The 20872-nt window shown below is 39.3% G+C and overlaps 1 protein-coding gene across 3 annotated transcripts; it reads right to left on the bottom strand.

Annotated features, from left to right (window-relative positions):
* Window positions 1-879: 879 nt before the first annotated feature.
* SEC22C (SEC22 homolog C, vesicle trafficking protein) lies at window positions 880-16572 on the bottom strand. Of its 3 annotated transcripts, none has more exons than XM_061474280.1 (7): window positions 16417-16572; window positions 15654-15863; window positions 13438-13601; window positions 11314-11496; window positions 5639-5757; window positions 4977-5042; window positions 880-3005 (listed from the first exon to the last, which is right to left on the bottom strand). In XM_061474280.1, exons 2-7 carry the CDS (start codon window positions 15833-15835, stop codon window positions 2805-2807), a joined length of 915 nt encoding a protein of 304 aa, XP_061330264.1. In that variant the 5' UTR covers window positions 15836-15863; window positions 16417-16572; the 3' UTR covers window positions 880-2804. The 3 variants fall into 3 exon arrangements, with proteins under 3 accessions (XP_061330264.1, XP_061330265.1, XP_061330266.1); XM_061474281.1 differs by having other exon boundaries at window positions 16461-16530; XM_061474282.1 differs by having other exon boundaries at window positions 2863-4053.
* Window positions 16573-20872: the final 4300 nt, after the last annotated feature.

The following is a 20872-nucleotide window of genomic DNA, read 5'->3' as shown; positions in this document are numbered from 1 at the left end:
AAACCTACTAAGTGCACAGATACTAACACACACGTATTAATCCACATAGATTCCTTAACATGATTTACACATAATACAGGAAAAAAAGCAAAACCAAAAAAAGGAGGTTGCAAAGGGATTAAGATGAAACAGCAAACCAGAGCTTTGTTCATTTAGTAGAAAAAAAATAAAATACATGAAGGCAGAACTGAACCAACTGCTTCTGCCTGATTTTATCAAAATAAATTTCAGGAAAAAGAAAATATTACACAAAACCTGAATTTATCCTATGTTAAATACACAAGCTACCTAAACACCTTGTTCTACCATTCTTACTGCAGAGCTGCTGCTAACGTCACCTGGCATGAGGATGTATTTGATTTATGATAAAGCAAACAGATGCTGGGGAGGTATCAGAACATTACAGTCTCTTCCAACCAGCTCAATACAAGGATGAGGAATAGAAAGCAGGCAATGGTTCGCTGGCCCAACACTCGCTACAGCAGGTGAGCTCAAAGCCTGCAGAGGAACAGTAAAGCTCTTCTGGACATTTTAGCCAGACTGAGGCTAAAAAGGTAGGAGCACGGAGTTGGGTCATATCACTGAGGTCTTTTCATAAAGTTCTGTCTATCTGTAGTATAAAATGCTTCATCCTTTCCCACAGGATGATTCCCCAAGGTAACCCAGCAGGCTGATACCCAGCTTATGCTCCTGGAAAACACAATCAGTCACCAGCTCCAGTACCCTTAACACAGTGCTAAATTACTACTAGCATCTTTCTGAGGCTTTTATTTTAAAAAAAAAAAAAAAAACAAAAAAAAAAACAAACACCTTGCAATCCAAACTTGTAGCTTGGTTCCTGCAGTCTCTAAAGGGTACCTTATCGGGTAAACCAGCCTGAACAGCATGAAAGCTGTTCACATCTCTGGGATCATCTGGGCATTCTAAGGAAAATGGTTGAATTTTGGCTTTGTTTCTCCATTTACACTCTGTCAGAAAACTAGGGTAACAAACAACTTTAATCCACTCCCTTATAACAGAAAATTATTCCCTTTTGGCACACAGCTCTAGTTGTTCTCTTAAATGGCCGGCTAAAATATTCCTCTATCATTCCTACTAGACGAATCCTCACAGTTTAAAGGATTTCATTATGTTACTCTTACAGTAAACGGGATAATATGGGATGGAAAAGAAAGAACTACATTTTACTACTGAAAAAAGCTCTGGCACCAAATCTTTTGCTGTCCTAAAAACTGTTCAGGTTGTAATGATCTGCCTATTGATATCGTTGCTGCAGTCAAACTGCATTACAGAAGTGATACTGAGGTACAGCACCACAGGTTTCTGATGCGGCAGTACACTGATACTAATCTTTGCATCATGAGACTGCAGGAAAATTGAGATACAAGAAAGTACTTTTGTTAAGTGCTTCTGCAAACTCAGGAAGACAACTTTGCATCACGTTAATCACTTTGCAACCACTAGAGGTAGAGACTATGCAAGAGGAATATAAATCTTTGGTGACATCCCTGGTGGAAGAAATGGGGCAACCAGAAAACACTTTCTTAAGAAAAAAAATTAAAAGGAAATCTAGAACCATACTGCCACAATAAGACACCAAAGAGTTCTCTACATCTTCTCAGTCTGAATGTTTACAACCCTTCAAGGACAGCTGCATCAAAATGCTATGCATTTTTTTAAACAGAGAGCCTGTGTTATTCATGTACATTCTAAAATGCTCCTATGCACCTCAATACATCACATTCAAGAATACCCAGTGCAGCAAATGTTATTCAGCTCTTGCATTCAAAAGTGCAAACTCATAAATTCATCATAGTCTAAGAACTCAACACCATTAACTAAAGGTGTTTTATATAACAAAGAGAACCTGCTCTTGCTTTCCATTATTGGTAATGGCTTTCTACCAACCATCTACACTTTTTTTTTTTAAATAAAAAGGTGAAGGAGTCAGTAGCCTGTCATAAGTACGCTTGGGAGATTTATTATCTGTACAGACCAAGCAAACGTGGAATTACCCTTACGCTAAGAGTGACCTTAACCAAGGAAATAAAGGCCGCTTGAGCTGAAAAGATCATTTATATTCACTTTGGCTTATTTTATGCTGCCCCAAGCATATTTGCAATTAACCAATGAGCACATACTTAACTACAATGCGCTGTTTAGCCAGGAGATATTTATAGCCTTTATGGTTTTTAGAAGACCCACAGTGTTTTCCTTTCCTCTCTTTCAAAACCTAGAAAAATTACCCTCAAGCTCATCCTAATATTTTTTTCCCACTGCTATTGAACTCACCTAATTATGGCAAACTACTCCTTTACTCACATTTACCAAGTATCTTAATGCTTAACAAATTCCATAGATAAAAATGTTACCCACCACTTTATCGTCACTGCATTATACAAGTTTAATTTTTTCAGAAGCATTGGCAAGGCAAGACGCTGACCTGCCAAACTATTACAAAGCCAGTAAGACAAATGGCAAAATGCTGTCTAGATGGTATTAGTCAAGGAGTAAAAGCCTACTGATGGCAAGGAGAACCTCCATCAGCTGATGGCACCTGACAAGATCTACCATGCACAACTACCACATGCCATGTTAAATACAGCTACATTCCTCACTGTGTGTTTGACACGATTACAGTATCCTACTTTACTTCAAGTTGCTTTGAAATATCCTCCTTGCAGTAACCACTGTCACAAATCTTTAAAAGCACCCCAAGCAATTTTTGTCCAGTTTAATTAAAAAAAAAGCAACAAAAAAAAAAGAAGAGTTGTAAAAACAGAATAGCAAACCCAAAGCTTTTTTCATACTCCACAGTCAGGCTGTTTCTCCATAAGTTGTCTTGTCAGTATCTGATAAGAAGAAAGAGATGCCACTCCTATGTGAAAGGCTATTTGCCAGAGGTTCCGTAATCCATACAAGTAAATGTTGCATAAACAAACAGAGAAAAGGAGTACAAATGTTTTCATCTTTCTTGCTGAGCTATAGAAGAGGTACAGGTAACACTGCAAAAGCACCAGAGAGACAGCGTTAGCATTAAACATTTTTACATGGAAAAGACGAGGGGTAATGGGCACAAGTTACTCCTGGAGACATTCTGATTGGATACAAGGAGAATTTTTGACAGCGAGAAGAATCAGCTACTGCAATAACCTCCCCAGGGATGTGATGGACTCACCAGCATTGAACACTTAAGATTTAGCTGGACAGGGTGCTGGGCCATCTAGTCTAGGTCATGCTTTGCCTAGAAATATTGAACCAGATGATCCTTCTGTTCCCTTCCAACCTGGTATTCTATGATTCTATGACACTATGCATAGATGAGATACACAGCTGAGAATTGATGGCACATCTGTGCCTCCTGGATGTGCCTGCCAGCACAGTGATCACCGAGAAGCCCAAAGTTTCCCTTCGACTCCTATGCTGAAAGGTCCTCCAGGAACAGCCAGAGTGGTGGCCTCAACCCAGAACCTACCAGCTAAACACAGATTATCAAAAAATGTCTGTCAGCACAGCTGGCATCCCTCCTGCCTGTCTCAGCCTGGACTAAAATGAGTCGAAAGCTGAACCAGCTTTCAAAAACTACCTATAATTTTTACAAGACAAAGGGTTAGAAGCCAGAAAACAGTAAACCCAAATCTGCTTCTGTCATATTTTTTGGGGGATAAGTAAAGGGCTTCATTCTCTAGACTTGACTCAGTTTCTGTTAACAGGTTCAGCTAGGAGTTAAAAGTTCTTTTTCCTTTTAAATTCAAGATCAGGTGGAACCTATTTGCTAAGTATGTGTGAAGAGCAACAACCCTTAAAGGAGAAAACTGAAAACTCAAAGTGCTGGCAGAAGAGTTACTTTCTTAACCCAGGCAGTAACAGATCATGCTTTCTCACTTAAAGTCACAGTTTCCAGCTGTGCTTATGACACAAGTAGAGATCAGCATGCAGAAAGCAGTTCACATTTAAGCTGAATTTATTAACAAGCATTTTGTAAAGATGACTGCTATAGATGAAAAGGATAAGAGAGAACTCTGTTTAGCTTCTCTAGCTTTTAGGTACTGACTGGAAAAAAAAAGCAGGTCAGAGCCTTTCTTTGTGAAGAATGACTTGCATCGAGTATTTAGATTCAAATCAGTATCTCCATCTTAAAGCTCTGCCATGAGCAGAGGAGTAAGAAGGCTGAAAGACAATATAATTTATCTATTACAATTCAATAACTAGCCGCTGTGCAAGCTTCAAATACCACAGATAAATAAGTCTCGAGACAGGGGTCCCCAAACCATTAACCAAATGCCTACAGCGTACTCATTGCTCAGTACTGTTGCATTATGTTACTTCTGTGAACTAGTAACCCAACCACAGCAGCTTCCTGCAGTGGCAGGATAAAAACTAAAGATTTTCCAAAGAACATACTTCCCTCAAGGTAAAGGTTGTGGACCACTGTTTTAGGCATTTTAAGAAACCTCTCAAAAAAACTCCATCTAGAGCAGATAATACTTCCTCATTCAAACTTTTTTTGCATAAGGAGGTCAGCACAAATAATCATAGAATCATGGAATGGTTTGGGTTGGAAGGGACCTTAAATATTCCATGGTTCCAACCCCACTATCATGGGCAGGGACACCTTCCATTAGATCAGGGTGCTCCAAGCCCTGTCCAGCCTGGGCTTGAACACTGCCAGAGATGGAGTATGCACAGCTTCTCTGGGCAACCTGTGCCAGTGCCTCACCACCCTCACAGTAAAGAGCTCAGATCATTTGGCAAGTCAAAACATGAAAACACTGAAAAGGCTTGCAACTACAGTTTGCCAGAGGTCAAATTGTGCCTTTAACTGTACTTGTGCCACTTCACTGGAATACCTTAGTGGAATCACCTAGGTAGGATACTAAATCCCAAACTGTTCCTCTGCTTATCTGAAAATTACTTTGTCTTGTATATTATAATATTAAAATAATAAGAAAGCATTTTATTTACAGTTAACATACCTGAAAAACACAGGCTAGAAAAGGTAGGAAAAAAGCTATCACATTTCCAATTCCTTCATGATCCTCCTGTTTAGATTAAAAGAAGTAACAAAACAACTGCATCAGGTACAGCTTTTAGCAAGTATTGCTTGATATTTTAGAATTCTGCATTTCATCAAGTACCTCTCATTCTAGTTTATGTTGATCAACTGTAACAGTGTTAAACAACAAGATCAGTATCACTGAATGCAATATGAAGAACTGAGGCTTAGGTGATGATTCTTGCTAAATAAAACTGCCACCATACAATCAAGACACTTTTTTTTCCTACTTTTTAAAAGTTGTGTAATTTTTTAAAGCATATGTGAAAATCTAAACAAAAGCATCTAGAGCAAAATACGAGAATTGGAAAAAAAAAAAAATCCAGCCAGCCTGGCAAGACTTAAATATTCCTCCAAATTTTAATGTCCCTAGAAAAGAATAAAATGCCATATGTTTCAATAAACAACAAAACACGAGGTCCAGCAGGTGAGCAATCAGCTGTGCATTCCCTGGACAAGCACCACACTTCGTGCGAGAAAGTGTATGCTCTACTAAGCAGCAGAAGAGCCACCCTTAATCTGGTTACCCAAATAATTCACTCCCTCTGACTCACACACAAGTTTCAATTCAAGCAGGGTTACCTGAAATGAATACTCTGCTAGGTGAACTCCTCGAATGAGATTCAAAGCTCCACACATGATGTTCAGAACAAGTGACAGAATGCCCAAGGGAGTCACACGCTGCATTCTGTAAGTAGGCACTTAAAAAAGGAAAAAAAAAAAAGAAAAAAAAAGAGACATTGAAAGCTCACAACACAAATTAGCTCATGCAGATTTTAAACATTTTCAAAACCTTTCATGCTTGCTCCAGAGAAGACCAATTATGACTAGAAAACTGTTTTTGTTGCAGTATCCTGCTTAGTTCTTCAGACATCTACAAATCATCAAAGCTCTGGAGTATTTTTTAGAGAGGTTAAGCAATAGAATTTGTTCTTGAGCTATTTCGCATTAATGTCTTCTACTATGGTGCACACAAATATTTTTCCACCGTTTATTACAGCAGATTAGCATACCTAGCACTCTTTACAGGTCAGTAGAAGAGTGAGACGCTTTAAGCACTGGTCTGGCAAAGAGCTTAAATTTTTGACACCCACAAAAGCAAGACAGCAATTCATCTCTTCCTCAACTGTGACTGACTGTGTCTGTGGGAAAAAGTAATATTTCTTCCCACCAAGCTCGAGGTTTCAGGCTGGTATACAGCAATTTAGTTTTTACCTGCATAGCTTCCACACAGCATTCGGTGCCCTAACCAAGCAGTTGACAGGACTCAGCTGTACAGCCAAGGACTTTCATGCTCTGCTGCTAGAACAGCTGTAGGAGTTGGCAGGAAAATATTACCTCGTCACAGCAAGGAAATGTCTGTCACAGAACTTATGGGCCTCTCAGACTGACAAAACATGGTCAAACCAAAATGTGATCAGCAGGTTGAGGGAGAGGATTCTCCCCCTCTGCTCTGCTAAGACACCCCCTGCAGTCCTGCATCCAGCTCTGGGACCCCCAACATAAGAAACAGAGCTGTTGGAGTGAGTCCAGAGGAGGTCAAAAAGATGCTCCAGGGGCTGGAGCACCTCTGCTATGGAGACAGGCTGAGAGAGCTGGGCTTGTTCAGCCTGGAGAAGAAAAGGCTCTGGGGAGACCTTAGAACAGCTTCCAGTGCCTAAAGGGGCTGACAAGAAAGCTGGAGAGGGGCTTTTGACACGGGCAGGTAGGCAGAGAACACAGGGGAATGGCTTTAAACTGACAGAGGGAAGATTCAGATTAGACATTAGGAAAAAAATTCTTCCCTGTGAGGGTGGTGAGACACTGGCACAGGTTGCCCACAGAAGCTGTGGCTGCCTCATCCCTAGCAGTGTTCAAGGACAGATTGATGGAGTTTTGAGCAACCTGGTCTAGTGGAAGGTGTCCCTGTCCATGGCAGAGTGGTTGGAACTGCATGAGCTTTAAGGTCTCTTCCAACCCAAACCATTCTGTGATTTTATGAAAATCGGGGTCTAGGAATTAAACTGGATGCTACACTTTTTTGTCTTTGAGCCACATTTTACAGTGCGTTACAGTTCCATTTCTCCATGTTTCACAGATAGTGAACTATATCTCCTTGCATTTCCACCTTCTCCACTACTACTACATAACACCCACACCTCCAAATATCATTTCTTCAGGATCATCTAATTGATACATACCTAATTAAGGTCAAAGCAATTATTATAAATGTGTATTTAACTTTGGAACCTGCCACTTCTAATTCAGCTTTGGTTGTACAAATCTCACCTATTTTTGTCCTAGCTGTGCTCGCTAACCCAACAACAGATGCCACACCTAGATACTCGCCTACATTTCATCCCTGCCCTTGGATCATCACAAGTAGAACACTGTCAGCATAGTAAACAGGAAGATAATCTGCAGCTCAGATATAAAATCCAGATCCTCTCCTGCACCAACATCCGTAAGATGCCGGAGAGAATGAATGAACCCTCATATTCTCAGGACCCTCAGCCTCCTACCCAGATGTAGCCAGCTCCTGACTACTGTAGATAAACTAAGTGACACACCAGACATGGTCTCTGGCTTTTGTTTCAGTGACATATGAAGCACAGTAACAGCCTAACATTGCAGTACTGAATGGTTTAAGACAGAAAAATGCTTTGTGTCTTCTCCTTCAAGAGAGATTTTGATGGATGTAAAAAAGTTTGTTGCCAAATTAATATAGGGATATAAAGTATCTTTCATTAAGTGTTGATGCAATTACCTTGTCTGGCATGCATTCATACATCCATAAATTAATCTCCAAAGCAGCTGCAAAAGGAACTGTATTAATTCAATTTGATATATGTCACATTATGAAGCATCACTGTATGTTATTGTAATACACGTTCATGTATATAAATGGTGCAAGTAACCCTATCATTCACAGGCAATTTTGCTTTTTTACCCCATGCAGTGAAATCTAAGGTCCAAACAGTGTGCTGGACAGAAGCTGCACCAGCATGTTTGCTCATGCACTGACCTGAGTATGAAGTTTCTGATTATTTTTGATAAATTAAGTAACGTTGCAGCTATATATCTCTCTCTCATGGAAACTTACTTATGAAGACTGCTGTTTCTTCTCTGTTTCAAAGGTTTACTTCAGAGGCACACAGTGTCTCTCAAAGAAAAATTATCAAGGGCAAGTGTCATTCATTGTATTTTGCAAACCATACATGTCAAGAGTTTCTATTCCCCAGGGAAAAACAATGCAAGTCTTGATATATTGCTTCTGTAGCAAAGAATATTATGTAAAAGTGACTAGTTTTGTTTTCTTCCTGTTGTCCAGATAAAAATAATTACTATCACGGACGCAGGGGAGATTACAACATCCAGTTACTCAGGGTTCAGATTCTGTGAAAACTGATCTCTAAATTGTTTGCTGTGGTGCTTTATTTCTTCTATACTATTCCGAGGTTTAATTCGCAAACTGAAATTTCACAGTACAAGCAAGACAGGTACTTCTAGGGGAGAAATTACTACAGTTGCTTGTGTGAATTCAATCATTTTTATAAACAGAATTTCATACTAAAATTCCTTACTACACTAAATAAGGAAACAAGAGCACTCTTAGCTTAAGAGAGGCAAATTTGCAGAAGCACAATTAAATTCTAATTTGGGTTTCAAACTGACTCCAAAGGAGAAAAGCTGTGTACTTCAGGATACAAGAACCATACAGAAGATGTTCTGGGGACTGTGGATTACCTAGCACTCAGGAAAAATGCATCTGCAGATTTGAACACTTACAGAACAACTCTGTGAAAATACCCTCACACAATGAAGAAATGGAAACCTCTGACTAGAAAAGATTTTCTGAGCAGAGGCCTCTGGCTATTTAACCGGAGACTGACACAAACGTCAGTACCACACTCCATCCTGTCTCTTCAAGGCACAGCACAGCAAGGGTTTGACAATGCATCACATACCCAAAGCTCCAGATAAAGACAACACCAGGAGTGAAAAATGAAATCAGACTCAAACATTTTAAAGTAAAATACAAGCACACAAGAGAGAAATACGAGACATCTTCAAAGCACACCTGAAAAAGGACCCTGTGAAGGACTCCCTGCATGCCTACAGAAGACTAAACATTGATCAAGGGGAGCATAATGCTCCATAATTTAACAGCATGCTTACTAGACATATAGCACAAGTTGTTGTTCTACTTCACAGAGCCAATTCTGATGCAAAAACTCTCCCTCTTCACAGGAAGCTACTTCAGATTTCTTCTGTATATAGACCTCACTATATTCAGAAGTTCTACCAGCTGTGCTAATACCAAGAAACAAGATGAGACTTTTGCAACAGCAGCTTAGGTTGTGTAAATGTGGGTCAAGTATATGGTGCTAACATTGTTCTAGCAAGAATTGGGCTGGGTTTAGTTAAACAAAGGAAGGAACAAACAGAAGGAAGAGTGGGAAAAAAAAGTAAAAATAAAGCTCTTATTCCCATATATACTAACAAGGACAAAACTACCCTGACTTTGCAGACTCCTTTCACACTAAAATGAAGAGTGATCACACAGCTCAAAATAAGACAAGAACCAGCTACCACCATGTAAAGAGATTGATGTTTTGATCAATCCACTGAGTGATCTATCCTCACTATAGAATACGGACACAATTAAATTCTGCTCTCCTGCAACCATAACACTTCCAACATATGCTCAAGAAATCTCCTACAGAGAAGAGCCGTAACATAAATAACGTTAATATGGGAATAAACACCATCTACAGAGTTAAACTTAGAGCAGTAAAGTGGTAATGATGAGAGAGACATAAGCCAGGAAAGCTGACTCCATCTGAGGAAAACAGATGATCATAAACATGATCCTTAAAATGAAGGTAGAATGATGTGTAAGAGTATTTGCATTAGATCAGAGAGAACAGCCAGAAATACAAAGCCAGATGAAAAGTAAAAGAAAGCAATTAAGAATATGGGGGAACTGAAAATGTATTTCTGATCTGTGGATACAGACTAGTTTGCAAATGTTTACCGGCACCAAAACTGTTTACACTAATGCAAAACACTTCTAAACCCAGTCACATCGTTAAAATATTTAACCTTCAAGCTCTAAGGCGCACTCGCAAATCTGTTTTCAATTCTATTTTTTTCTTCTTCCTAACCACTGCCCCTTTGTATTTTAACTTAAAATATGAACAGAGTCCAGCTCATTCAGCAGAAACAACAAGACTGAGCAACAGAAACTTCATTTTATCAGTGTTGTATAAGCCAAGAACACCACAGAAAGAGTAGATACAAGCTCAAGGTTCTCCAGCTGCATTTAAACCACCATGCTAATACAATTAAAACTGAGACATAATTTAGTGGTGGACTTGGCAGTGTTAGGTTCACAGCTGGACTCAATCTTACAGGTCTTTTCCAATCTAAATGATTCTATGATTTCATTTTATAGAGGAAGCAGGCAGGATTTTGAGTAGGCAACTGAAAAACAGATAGGAAGATACCAATTTTACAATGAATAAGTACAGTTTAGTACTTGGAAAAGCAGACAGAATCACAGAATGGCTTGGGTTGGAAGCTCGTGTAGTTCCAACCCCACTGCCATGGGCAGGGACACCTTCCGCTAGACCAGGTTGCTCAAAGTCATGTCAGACTTCATTACGAAAAGGTCCCTCATCAAGCCTTTATGTGTTGTTTATACAGATATACATATCCTCTTTTCAGATTTTTAGTAAAAAGCATTTTATGTTAAAGAATAAGGTAAAAGGAGAAAGCAAAGCAGGGAGAATAACCCAACATGGAAAGTCTGGGAATGAGTTTTACCCTCAGCTCATAATCCTCTAAACTTTTCTTTCCTCAAGCCTGAAGCAACTCAGTCAGACTGTAATTACGTATCTTCCATTAGAATCTGCAACAAGCCGGAATTAGTTGAGCTTCTTTTGTCAAGAGAAAATTTAACAAAGAACTACTTAGAAGCACGAGAATGTAACATGCAGAATGCCAAGTCCAGTTACAACCAACTGTCCATAAAGAAAAGCTGGTCTAAGACTGGAAAGAAAGATACTACCATGAGTCCTTAAATGCTCTGATGCATACCTGCTATATTGTTGTTAACTATGATAGAAAGGCAGTCAGTCTTTTCTTGTGTTTCAGGCACATGATATGTATATTTCTCAGTACAAAGTGAACTGGTGCTGTTACAGGTTTTTTTCTACTGTTTGCAAAGTTAGGTTAAGGAAGTCTACTGTCACCTGTGTGTAGTAGTAACTTACCAACCTCCACATGAACACCTGCATGCCCACCATTTGCCATCCCATTCATCAGCTCCATATCCTCTAGTTTCAGCTGAACTGGGGGCTGGAACTTCAGCTCCTCCTCAATCTTCTCCCAATTGTCCTTCATTTGAGAGCGATTTGCACCATTAAAACGGCATTTCACTTTCTGAATAATGTTATCTGAAACAATATAAAAACATGCTTCAATTAGCTTTGCAAAAGTTAAGTGCTTCAGGTAATTATTAATCAAATCACGGCACTCTTTTTAATTATTTTTCATTTCTTCCTTCATTTCTTTTCTTACTCATTTCAGGTGTAGAATTCCACTCCTGGTTAGGGAGAAAAATATCTCTCCTAGGTATTTTATATCACACCCACTCCCTTCTGGATACTTTAAATCTCAACATCCTGCCTGCAGTGGATTGAAAACAAGTTTTGATATTCCAGACTAGATTTAACACATATCTTAAACTACTCATGAACTATATGAGAAGCAATTCCACATTGTGTTTTAACAACATTAAGGATTAGGGTTTTTCTCCAAGCACAGAAATAAATTAATTCAACTTATATTTGAGTCATGAAGCAACTCTGACTGGCAGAGTCAATTCCACAGCAATTCTACAAACATCCAAGCCACACACCTACGTAGCTCAGCCTACTTCATCTCTCACACTTCAAATTTAATACCATTTGCTAGCAAATCCCTTTCCACAAATGTGGCTGCTGGTTTGACAGGAGTTGAACTCAGTAGAGAATTTTTCTAAGTACTTACTACTCATACCTCCAGAAATGAAGTATCTCACTGTGGATACTTCCCTTTATTGTGCAAAGATACTGGCAAATTCAAGCTATTTCAAACGCTTAGAGAAATAAAATGCAAAAACATTTATTTTCCTAAGATATCCTTTAAGTAAAATCCATATCTTTAAGATATTGTGACGCTAGAAGATTTGCATAGGTTGACCACAGCTGCTCCTGGATACGATACATATGTAGCAGCTTAAGAACAAGTTCCTTAAGGAGGACTTCTGTGTCGAATACACAACGCCATAAGCAGCCCTTGGAGAAAAATCCTGTATTTTATCTTAAGTAAGTCTGCTAAAATCAGCTGTAGCTACCAGACAAAAGGCTACGATCTTAGGCATTAAGTGGATCTTAGCTTCAAACACAGAAAAGTGACCAGGGCAGGGAGGGTGGTGAGGAGGTGAGAGGAAAGGAGAGGAGGGCTGGAAATCACACAGCAACCTTAGGTAGACTCAGTACAAAATGCTGTACAGTAAGAGAAATTAAGAAAAGGGTTTTTTTTTTTCTTTCTTTAAAAAGAGACTTAACGCAATTGAGAAGCTAGACATTCCCAAATTCCTATTCAAGTTTGTTTGGTTTATTTTGTGGTTTGTTTTTTTTTTTTTTTAAAGACAGCAATTTGGATCTTCGTACAGAATTACATCACGCCTAGAATGTGCCCTGCAGGGAAATCCACCCAAGGCAGCTGTATGTATCATACACTTTCCTTGTAAATTTCCCAATCTTTTAAGCATGAGCTTAACACTGTTGCTGAAATCTGGATTGAAGTGTGCTAACCACTGCACTGTTTCATCCCTTCCTAGGAAACAGTTTCTCACTGCAAGTGGATTGCGTTTTATAAAGGTAGGACGTACAGTAGAGCAGCTCCTCCTTGGCAAGAAAACCATTTATTTCAGATTAAAAAAGAAACACTATGCATGATTATGAAGCATTATGTAAATTTAAGTCATGCCGTAAGTAAAGCTGCCCATAATAATCTATTCTGTCTCCCTTTTTTCCTGTACCCATCTATCCCCACTTGTCAGATATTTTTAATTAAGTTAAAAGTGTTTGAGATAAGGATTTCTTTTTCTTCCTGTGCTCGTTTAGTAATCACCACAGCACTTTGTTCATCTATTAAAGGCACTGTAAGGAACTGCAACAGTCTAATTGTTTAAGACAAATACAGGCTCTCCCTGCTACTCCTACACATGCAAAGGCACACACAGAGATTCATTTTCACAATCAGGCTTTGGCCAGGAGACACTGTTTAACATCATAAAAGTAGCAGACACACAATTAATTAATTCTCTATTAGAGAACAAAGTTACAAACCAAATTCAAGAAAAGCATATGGTCTGGAAGCTAAACCAATGCTTGTTATATCATAGGAAGCAGCAAATTCCCACTGAAGCTCCTCCAGGAAGCAAAACGCCATGACAGTTGAGTAAGTGCTGGAACAGATTGCCATGCAGGCAATATCCCCAGAAGAAAGGAAACTGAAATAGAGAAAAAAAAAAAGAAAAAAGTAATATCAACATAAAAAGGCAAGAGAGTCACGCTGAATGCAAGAAGTAAACTGTGCTTTCTGTCAAAATGAAATGTATGGACTGCGCTGAAAGAGCAGACTGCAAAAAATATACGGTTTGCGCTGCTGTAACAGTCATGCAGCCCCTGCAGATCTAATATCTATTCTTAACTCATTCAGTATGCCTTGGCATAATAAAGATCACAATACAGACTTTATGAAATCGCTCCATTAGTAAAAATTACGGACATTATTTTCCCAGGCTGCCTTTAAATCACATCAATAAGAAAAGAGATGGCCAGAAAACATCACTGGCAAGAAGGTTTGGAAAGAAAACACAGTGGCTTTCCACAAACAAAACTAAACCCAAGCAAGCTTGTTCACAGGAGGTAAGCAGATATATTCATTGCTCTCTTTGAATACAGCAACTTCATCTTAACAGCAAGAGATATTTGTTAACTTGCCCATACCAAGATATTCAAACACTGTTACTGTGAAATCATTTGTAACAAATAAAGATGAGTTCAGATCAGATACAGCACAATAAAAATTGTACTCCAAAAGGGGTCCTCCTAACGCTGAAGCCATATTTATGCAGAAGTTTCCACTTGAACATGGCCCAAACAGGGTATTCATCTGACCAAAACACAGGTGTGTTATTTAAGAATGAGAGAAATTACTCTCATCTAGGCTTCCTTAAACAAGATGGGAGCCAGGGCACCTAGTTTGCATGTCAGCACTACAAGCAGACGGCTAAACTTCCACAATCCCCACCATAATTACAGATTCGTAAGCATCTCTGACAGAAGACTGAGGAAATCTTTTCTTACACATTAGCCATTTTTAGATCAGTATAAAATCAAAGTCTTGGAGCTGCACAATTACTCTCTGTATTTTTTCTCTTTTCCACTATTTATATATATATCATCCCTCTCAAAGAAATACTTGTTGCTTCTATTTTATCACATTTTTATTTATTCATTATATCATGTACTTGGGATTTATGGTTTTGGTTAGCTCTGTGACAGCCTAGTGACGCTGCGTAGGTTCCCTAAATTCCTTTTGTCTCCAGCTCACAGTTGAGGACCAACACCACACCTTTGTAAAACTACCTTTTCCAAGCTGTCAATAATTTATAGCCTTTTTGCCATGTATCTGTATGCACTCATTTCCAAGCCCAATGCATAGCTACTTCTGCAGCAACTACAGAATGTTAAAAGCAGAAAACATTAGCATTAAAGGGCACAAGTTCACTTTGAGGGAAAAGGAATTAAAATGCTAATCTTTGGTTTTCCAACTGATTCAGTGTAAGTTCAAGTCTACTTTCTCCAACCATTCCCGCAGAAAGGGGTAATTTTAGTTGTGTTAGTTTAAGTTTTCTAATGTTTGCTAACCAAACAAGCAATCACAAGCTAAAACTTAATTTTTAATTTCTTAAAATAAAGACTATCATACCCTTGTCCAATAAATAAAACCAAAGATTTATAATTTGTCCACACTGGCTACTGTCAGCATGCTTCAGGCCTCCTCAAGACATATCCATCAGCCAGAGGTCTAGACTCAAACCCTTCTGGTATTTGGAAAACAGAGTGGGCAGTATGCAGGAGAGAGGCACGGCAGTTCTGCGCAAGCCAGAATCAGATGACAAGGAACTGGGGTTTAGACTAAACTAATTAATTCCTAGGCATTAGGACGCTGTCTTAGAAGGTGTTTGTAGAAGTCCAGGATATTCCAATTGCTAATAGTAACAAGTACTGCCCATTGAGCACAAAGCATCTGCTACAAAAATGAAAACTAAAATAAGCAATTCTTAACATATGCTTACTAAACTGAGTAGGAGCTGTGTGGCTGTGGTGCTGAGAAATAAGGTTTCGAAATACTTGGAGGTTATCTAGAGATGAGCGGTGAATTTTCAAACTGGAGTTAGGCACTATGGAATATACCTAAAGTTTAACTAATCCCAGGTCTAACATTTCAAAACTTGGAAGTAAAAAAACACAACCAAACAAAAGCAGCAACTTACTGTATGCTCAAGTCATGTCCTTTTACTGTGCCTCGACTTGGATACTGTGCCAGAATTGAGGATAACACCTTCAATCTCTTTCTGCATTCCAGAAAGTCCTGGTTGAAATGAAAATCTGTGGAGGCTGAGAGGGGAAGTCCATCCCTCACCCGCACCACACAGGCAAAAAAGATCATGGACATTCTCCACAGGAGTACTCATGAGGACAACCTGAAAACGAAACACTGAATTAGGTTAATGGATGTGATATTAGTTACTTACAATTAAGTATGCTAGCCAGGAACATGTCGAGGTAAGCATTCATTCACCACTGCTACTGAACAGTAGCTCTTGTAACACCACTGCAAACAAAAGGCAATTAAACTGCTCTCAAAGGTCACAGCTGCATCCATTTTTTGCCTCTCAGACAAACAGGTGAGGCAGGAGATTTGACAGAGGAATTATTTACCTGAAAAATAAAACTATTTTTCCTCCTTCTGCTTTACCTCAAGCACCAGAAATGCTGAGCAAAGTTCTTAAAGGTATTTATGGAAAGTGGCTAACCCCCTCTGACACAGCATCTTCACTGGTGTTGCAAATAGCTGCACTAGTGTTGCAGTTATTTTCTAGTATAACAGATATAAAAATAATTTTCAGGTTACAGCCCGTCAGGCGCTTTTTACAGAATCAACTAGGACTAAATATAGAATAAAAGTTGCCCTCTCTTGACTTCTTACTTTTAACAGATCACAATGTCCCATGCAAAGTTATTACTGGGATTTACCTGGTACATTCAGAACATAAAAGAGATCTGTCCTTCAGACATACCAGGAGTATCCGTGCGAGATGTTAGAAAGCCAATGCAGCAACTCACATAATCTCTGAAAGACAACCATAAGGAACCATTTTAGAAAATGAACTAATGATTTATATGTCTATACATATTTACAATGTAAACTCTCCCATGCAGTGGGTAAACATGTCCTAGAAAGTATTTTGCCTACAGAAAATCAGACAAGTAAATTTCTTATCCAATATATCAATTCCTAGATGCATTCAGAGACACTATGAAATGATATGCAAAATATTTCTGATGTCCCACTCTCTGTTTCTTAGTTATCCTAGCATGCTATAAAAGACCAGCTCTAATTCAGGCAAACTCCATAAAGGAAGCATTAGGGAGGGGAAGGAAAAAAAAAAAAAGGGGGGGGGGGTGTGTGTTAAAAAAAAAAAAAAAAAAAAAAAATCACACTGTGAACTCAAAACTTTAACAGTGGGAATGGCTGCTTCAAACAGCCTGCTAGCAAACGATTTGTTAAGATGCTCAAAGTTTCTTTGAAACATGCATCTCATCAAGTGTTTTTCTTTTTTGAGAAGGTAAGAAAGCAAAGCATCTCTCCTAGTTCAGGATTTCATAAACTACTCTGTCTGTAAAGCTTCTCTACCATCTCATACAGGTTAAGTTTTTACCACACACAGCACTAAGAGGGTCTCATTTCTGCTCAGAACAGCACAATTTTATGGTCAACGGTTAGTTAACACTGATGAACTGCAACTTCAAAATACCCCAGCTGATGAACGCCACAGAGGCAACACACTGAACACTCTCATTTACCTTTCAGAAACTAGCTGAAGATGAACAGGAAAATGGAAAGGCACCAAACTTTGAAACCAAAGGTATTTTAAAGAAATGTACCCAGCCTATGAAATTATTCAACTCGCTATGCCACTAACAGCAAGTGTTTAAGATTAAATATATATATATATATATATATATTCACTAGGGATACCACCTGTAGTTAACCAACTGCATACATCAAGGTATACAAACTTCTAGGACACACAAACCTTCATGCTTCAGGTCATGAGGCTTTCACTAAATATCAGCTACCCACAGAGAGATGCTCTGTTCTCCTGTGAAAGATCTGGTATCAGGCAGACTTCCAAATTAAATGCCAGACCTTACTGAAGCAGTCGATGCTCCTTTCTTGGAGAACACACCTGCTGTAATGCAGGGTCACACTATCACTGCTTTATTCAGCCACAAGGCTTGATCTATTTTATTAAAAAAAAAAATCTATGATAATTTTAAATCTATGATTAATTTCATAAATCTTCCTGCCTATGAATTTTTAGGTGTGCTGCCTAAGGGAATGAGGCTTACACAACGGAACTGTGAGTGGGATAGGTATCTTATGTGCCCTTTGGTTTGGTGAAAATAGATAAATCTGTATAAAAGAAAGGTGCATCCCCAACAGAGAGAAAGGCTGATGCAGTGACTCAAATCTTAACAGTGAGCAGGTGAGCACAACCTCGGGGCAAAAAAAAACTGGAAACGTGTTCACTGGTTCTGCTTCCTACAGAGCTCTCATTTACATCGCCTAAAGGAATGTCGGTGTAGGTAACACCCTATTCTCCAACAGAACAAAGAGGTGTGAGATTTAAGAACAGTACCTGTAAAGACTTAGAATCATAGAATAGTTAGGATTGGAAACGACCTTAAGATCATCTAGTTCCAACCCCCCTGCCATGGGCAGGGACGCTTCACACTAAACCATCACACCCAAGGCTTCGTCCAACCTTGAACACTGTCAGGGATGGAGCATTCACAACCTCCCTGGGCAACCCATTCCAGTGTCTCACCACCCTAACAGGAAAGAATTTCCTCCTTATATCCAATCTAAACCTCCCCTGTTAAAGTTTAAACTCATTACCCCTTGTCCTGTCACTACAGTCCCTAATGAAGAGTCCCTCCCCAGCATCCCTATAGGCCCCCTTCAGATACTGGATGGCTGCTATGAAGTCTAAGGACTTCTGAGGAGTTAAAAAAAAAAAAAAAGCAAACCCAAAATACAAAACAAAACAAACAAAAACACTAGTCTTTTATAGTTCCAGGGTTTGTTTGAAGTGTAGCACAGGCTTAGCTAACAGAGGTGAGAGCCAACATTACCCCACAGAAAAGGGTAAAGCCTAAAAATAAATCCATGCTGCTAGTTCACCTGTTTTCTGTGTAAATCTTCCCACCAAGCACGGGAGACTCGGAGATATCCAGCCCTCTCCCTTTCTTTCCCACATTCTCCCAGCCCACCCTCTGGCACTACATCTCAATGAAGCTTTGGGATTTGCTTTTCCTTTTTCACAAGACTTTTACTGCTTGCACATCAGAAGGTGTTTCATGCCCATGGCAAATAACAGTTTCTAATATCACTGCCCTTAAAAGCTTAATGACTGTCAAGCCAATTTTGCCACGTCACACACCAACGTGTGTGAACACACACTATCAAAATTTACTGGACTGATCAAGGTGCCCACATAACCAAGTGAATATGATCTTACTATTTCAGGTTGACCAACCCTTCTCTCCTCCAGCCTCTTTCTATTTGCAGTATCATTAGCAGCCCAAAGTATCTGCAACTGACTTTACGTGGCAGGCCTTTGAACTCAGTACTGAACTTTGCCAACATACTTGTGTCTTTGATTAAGAGATATCAAATCTTGCTAAGCTCAGAATTAACAACATCATGTCAGTCCAGCTACTTTACTGGCACAAAGTATGCAAAGTCTTGAGAAACTTTTTAAGCAGTTGTTCAGAAGAAGGAGTTTAATTTATGACCAAAGTAAACACAGCTTTCTTCACTTTTTGAAGCACCTGTAGATTTAACAGCACTTCAGAAGAAAACTGTTCAGTGCAAGACTCTCATGAGCTATACATGTTTAGCAGTCTTATAAGAAACAAGACTCTTCAAGGTATTCCCACAGCAGGAATCTGAAGCACAGTTATTCCATCCCTCGCTTCCCAGGTAGCGGCCAACTATCTCCAGTGACTAGACAGGGATTACTAAAGCCGCCTTAATCAGACCTCTTACACTTTACTATACTATTATGCAAGCTCCTCTACACAAGATGATTAGAGGATTTACAAGCGCCACACTTCTCGGTCTGCTAGACAAACTCCTGCTTTATTGTCTGTACTTAGAAAACAATCTACTCAAAAGGCTACTAAAGCAAATGCAAACCATAGTTCAGGAGGGGAATTATTAAAAAAAAAAAACAAACACTGTTCTTTAAGAAATTATTTTATCGCACCATCAAAAGAAAAGTTTCTTTCTAAGAATGGCACAACACTGAGAATGTCTTGTTATAGGTATTTCTCTCAAGCATTTGTCTTCTCTCCTACTCGGACACATTTCCCCTTTTTGTAGGCCAGTTTCAAACCCAACAACATACAACCATTTTGTCAAGTTCTGCTCTTCCTACTGGAGAAAGAGCTTAAAGGTTTAGCAAATGTAACCACAGCTTGGAGGCTCCCGAAGCACTCTGAAGTTTTCTGGACATGGGATAGCTTGATATACAATCATAACTACTGGACCTAATGCATCTTTCCCCAGGCAGGTAAGCTTCAGAAGGAGTCACAAAGCTACAGGTGGGATGCCAGAAGACAAAAGAGATTCAGCTTGACTCAATCAAACACAAAACATTTAATAGTGACGCAGTTCAACTGGTGGTTTCAGTCTCAACCAACAAGAAGCAAAAAGGAACTGAGACATGGTTCACTTCTCTGTATGATCATGAGGTGGAATTTTTTCCACTTCTTGCATACATAAGATAGCAAATATGAAATGCTGTTAAATTTCTTATCTTCTAATACTGCAGTAATGGTATTCATTTGCTACTTCTAAACTGCTCTCTCTGAATGCTCACAACAATGCTCACCACGCTACAGATACCACTGACCCACAGTACAGCAAAAGCCACTCTCCAGATTTAGCAGTGAACAAAAACAATTTGAAAGCACGTTACCTTAGCTTTTAAAACAGGATTTGTGGATATCAAGAGCTTATAGGCTCCTGTAAACCCCATATGCTTCAACTGTTATCCCCAAAGGGAAGCTAAAGCCCTTTCCATCACAAATCTCTTGTTTACACATACTTTCCTATGAGTTACCAAAAATAACATGTTACACAAAACTCGAACCCCAACATTCAGCTTCCCCATCAACCACACTACCTCACTGGACAGTCCTCCTAATTGGCCAAAACACACTGTAACAACTCTATGACGCTCTGAAGCTCTCTCTACATTAATCTCTCAGAAACATCATCCACCTTATCTGCTCCTGAACACGCACCCATCCTCACCAACCTACACCCTGAGGCCTCCTGAAGTCCACCAGCTCATCTCCGTACCTTCACCAGCCACATAACTAAGGACCCTTCCCACATCCATCCTGTTCCACCCAT

Source organism: Pezoporus flaviventris, unplaced genomic scaffold (assembly GCF_033815535.1).
Source record: "Pezoporus flaviventris isolate CSIRO_AGI_PZ_B2104156 unplaced genomic scaffold, CSIRO_AGI_Pfla_v1 ptg000079l, whole genome shotgun sequence".
Classification (NCBI taxonomy): Eukaryota; Metazoa; Chordata; class Aves; order Psittaciformes; family Psittacidae; genus Pezoporus; species Pezoporus flaviventris.
The sequence above is the reverse complement of the archived record's forward strand: the minus strand, read 5'-3'. Positions and strand labels throughout refer to the sequence as shown.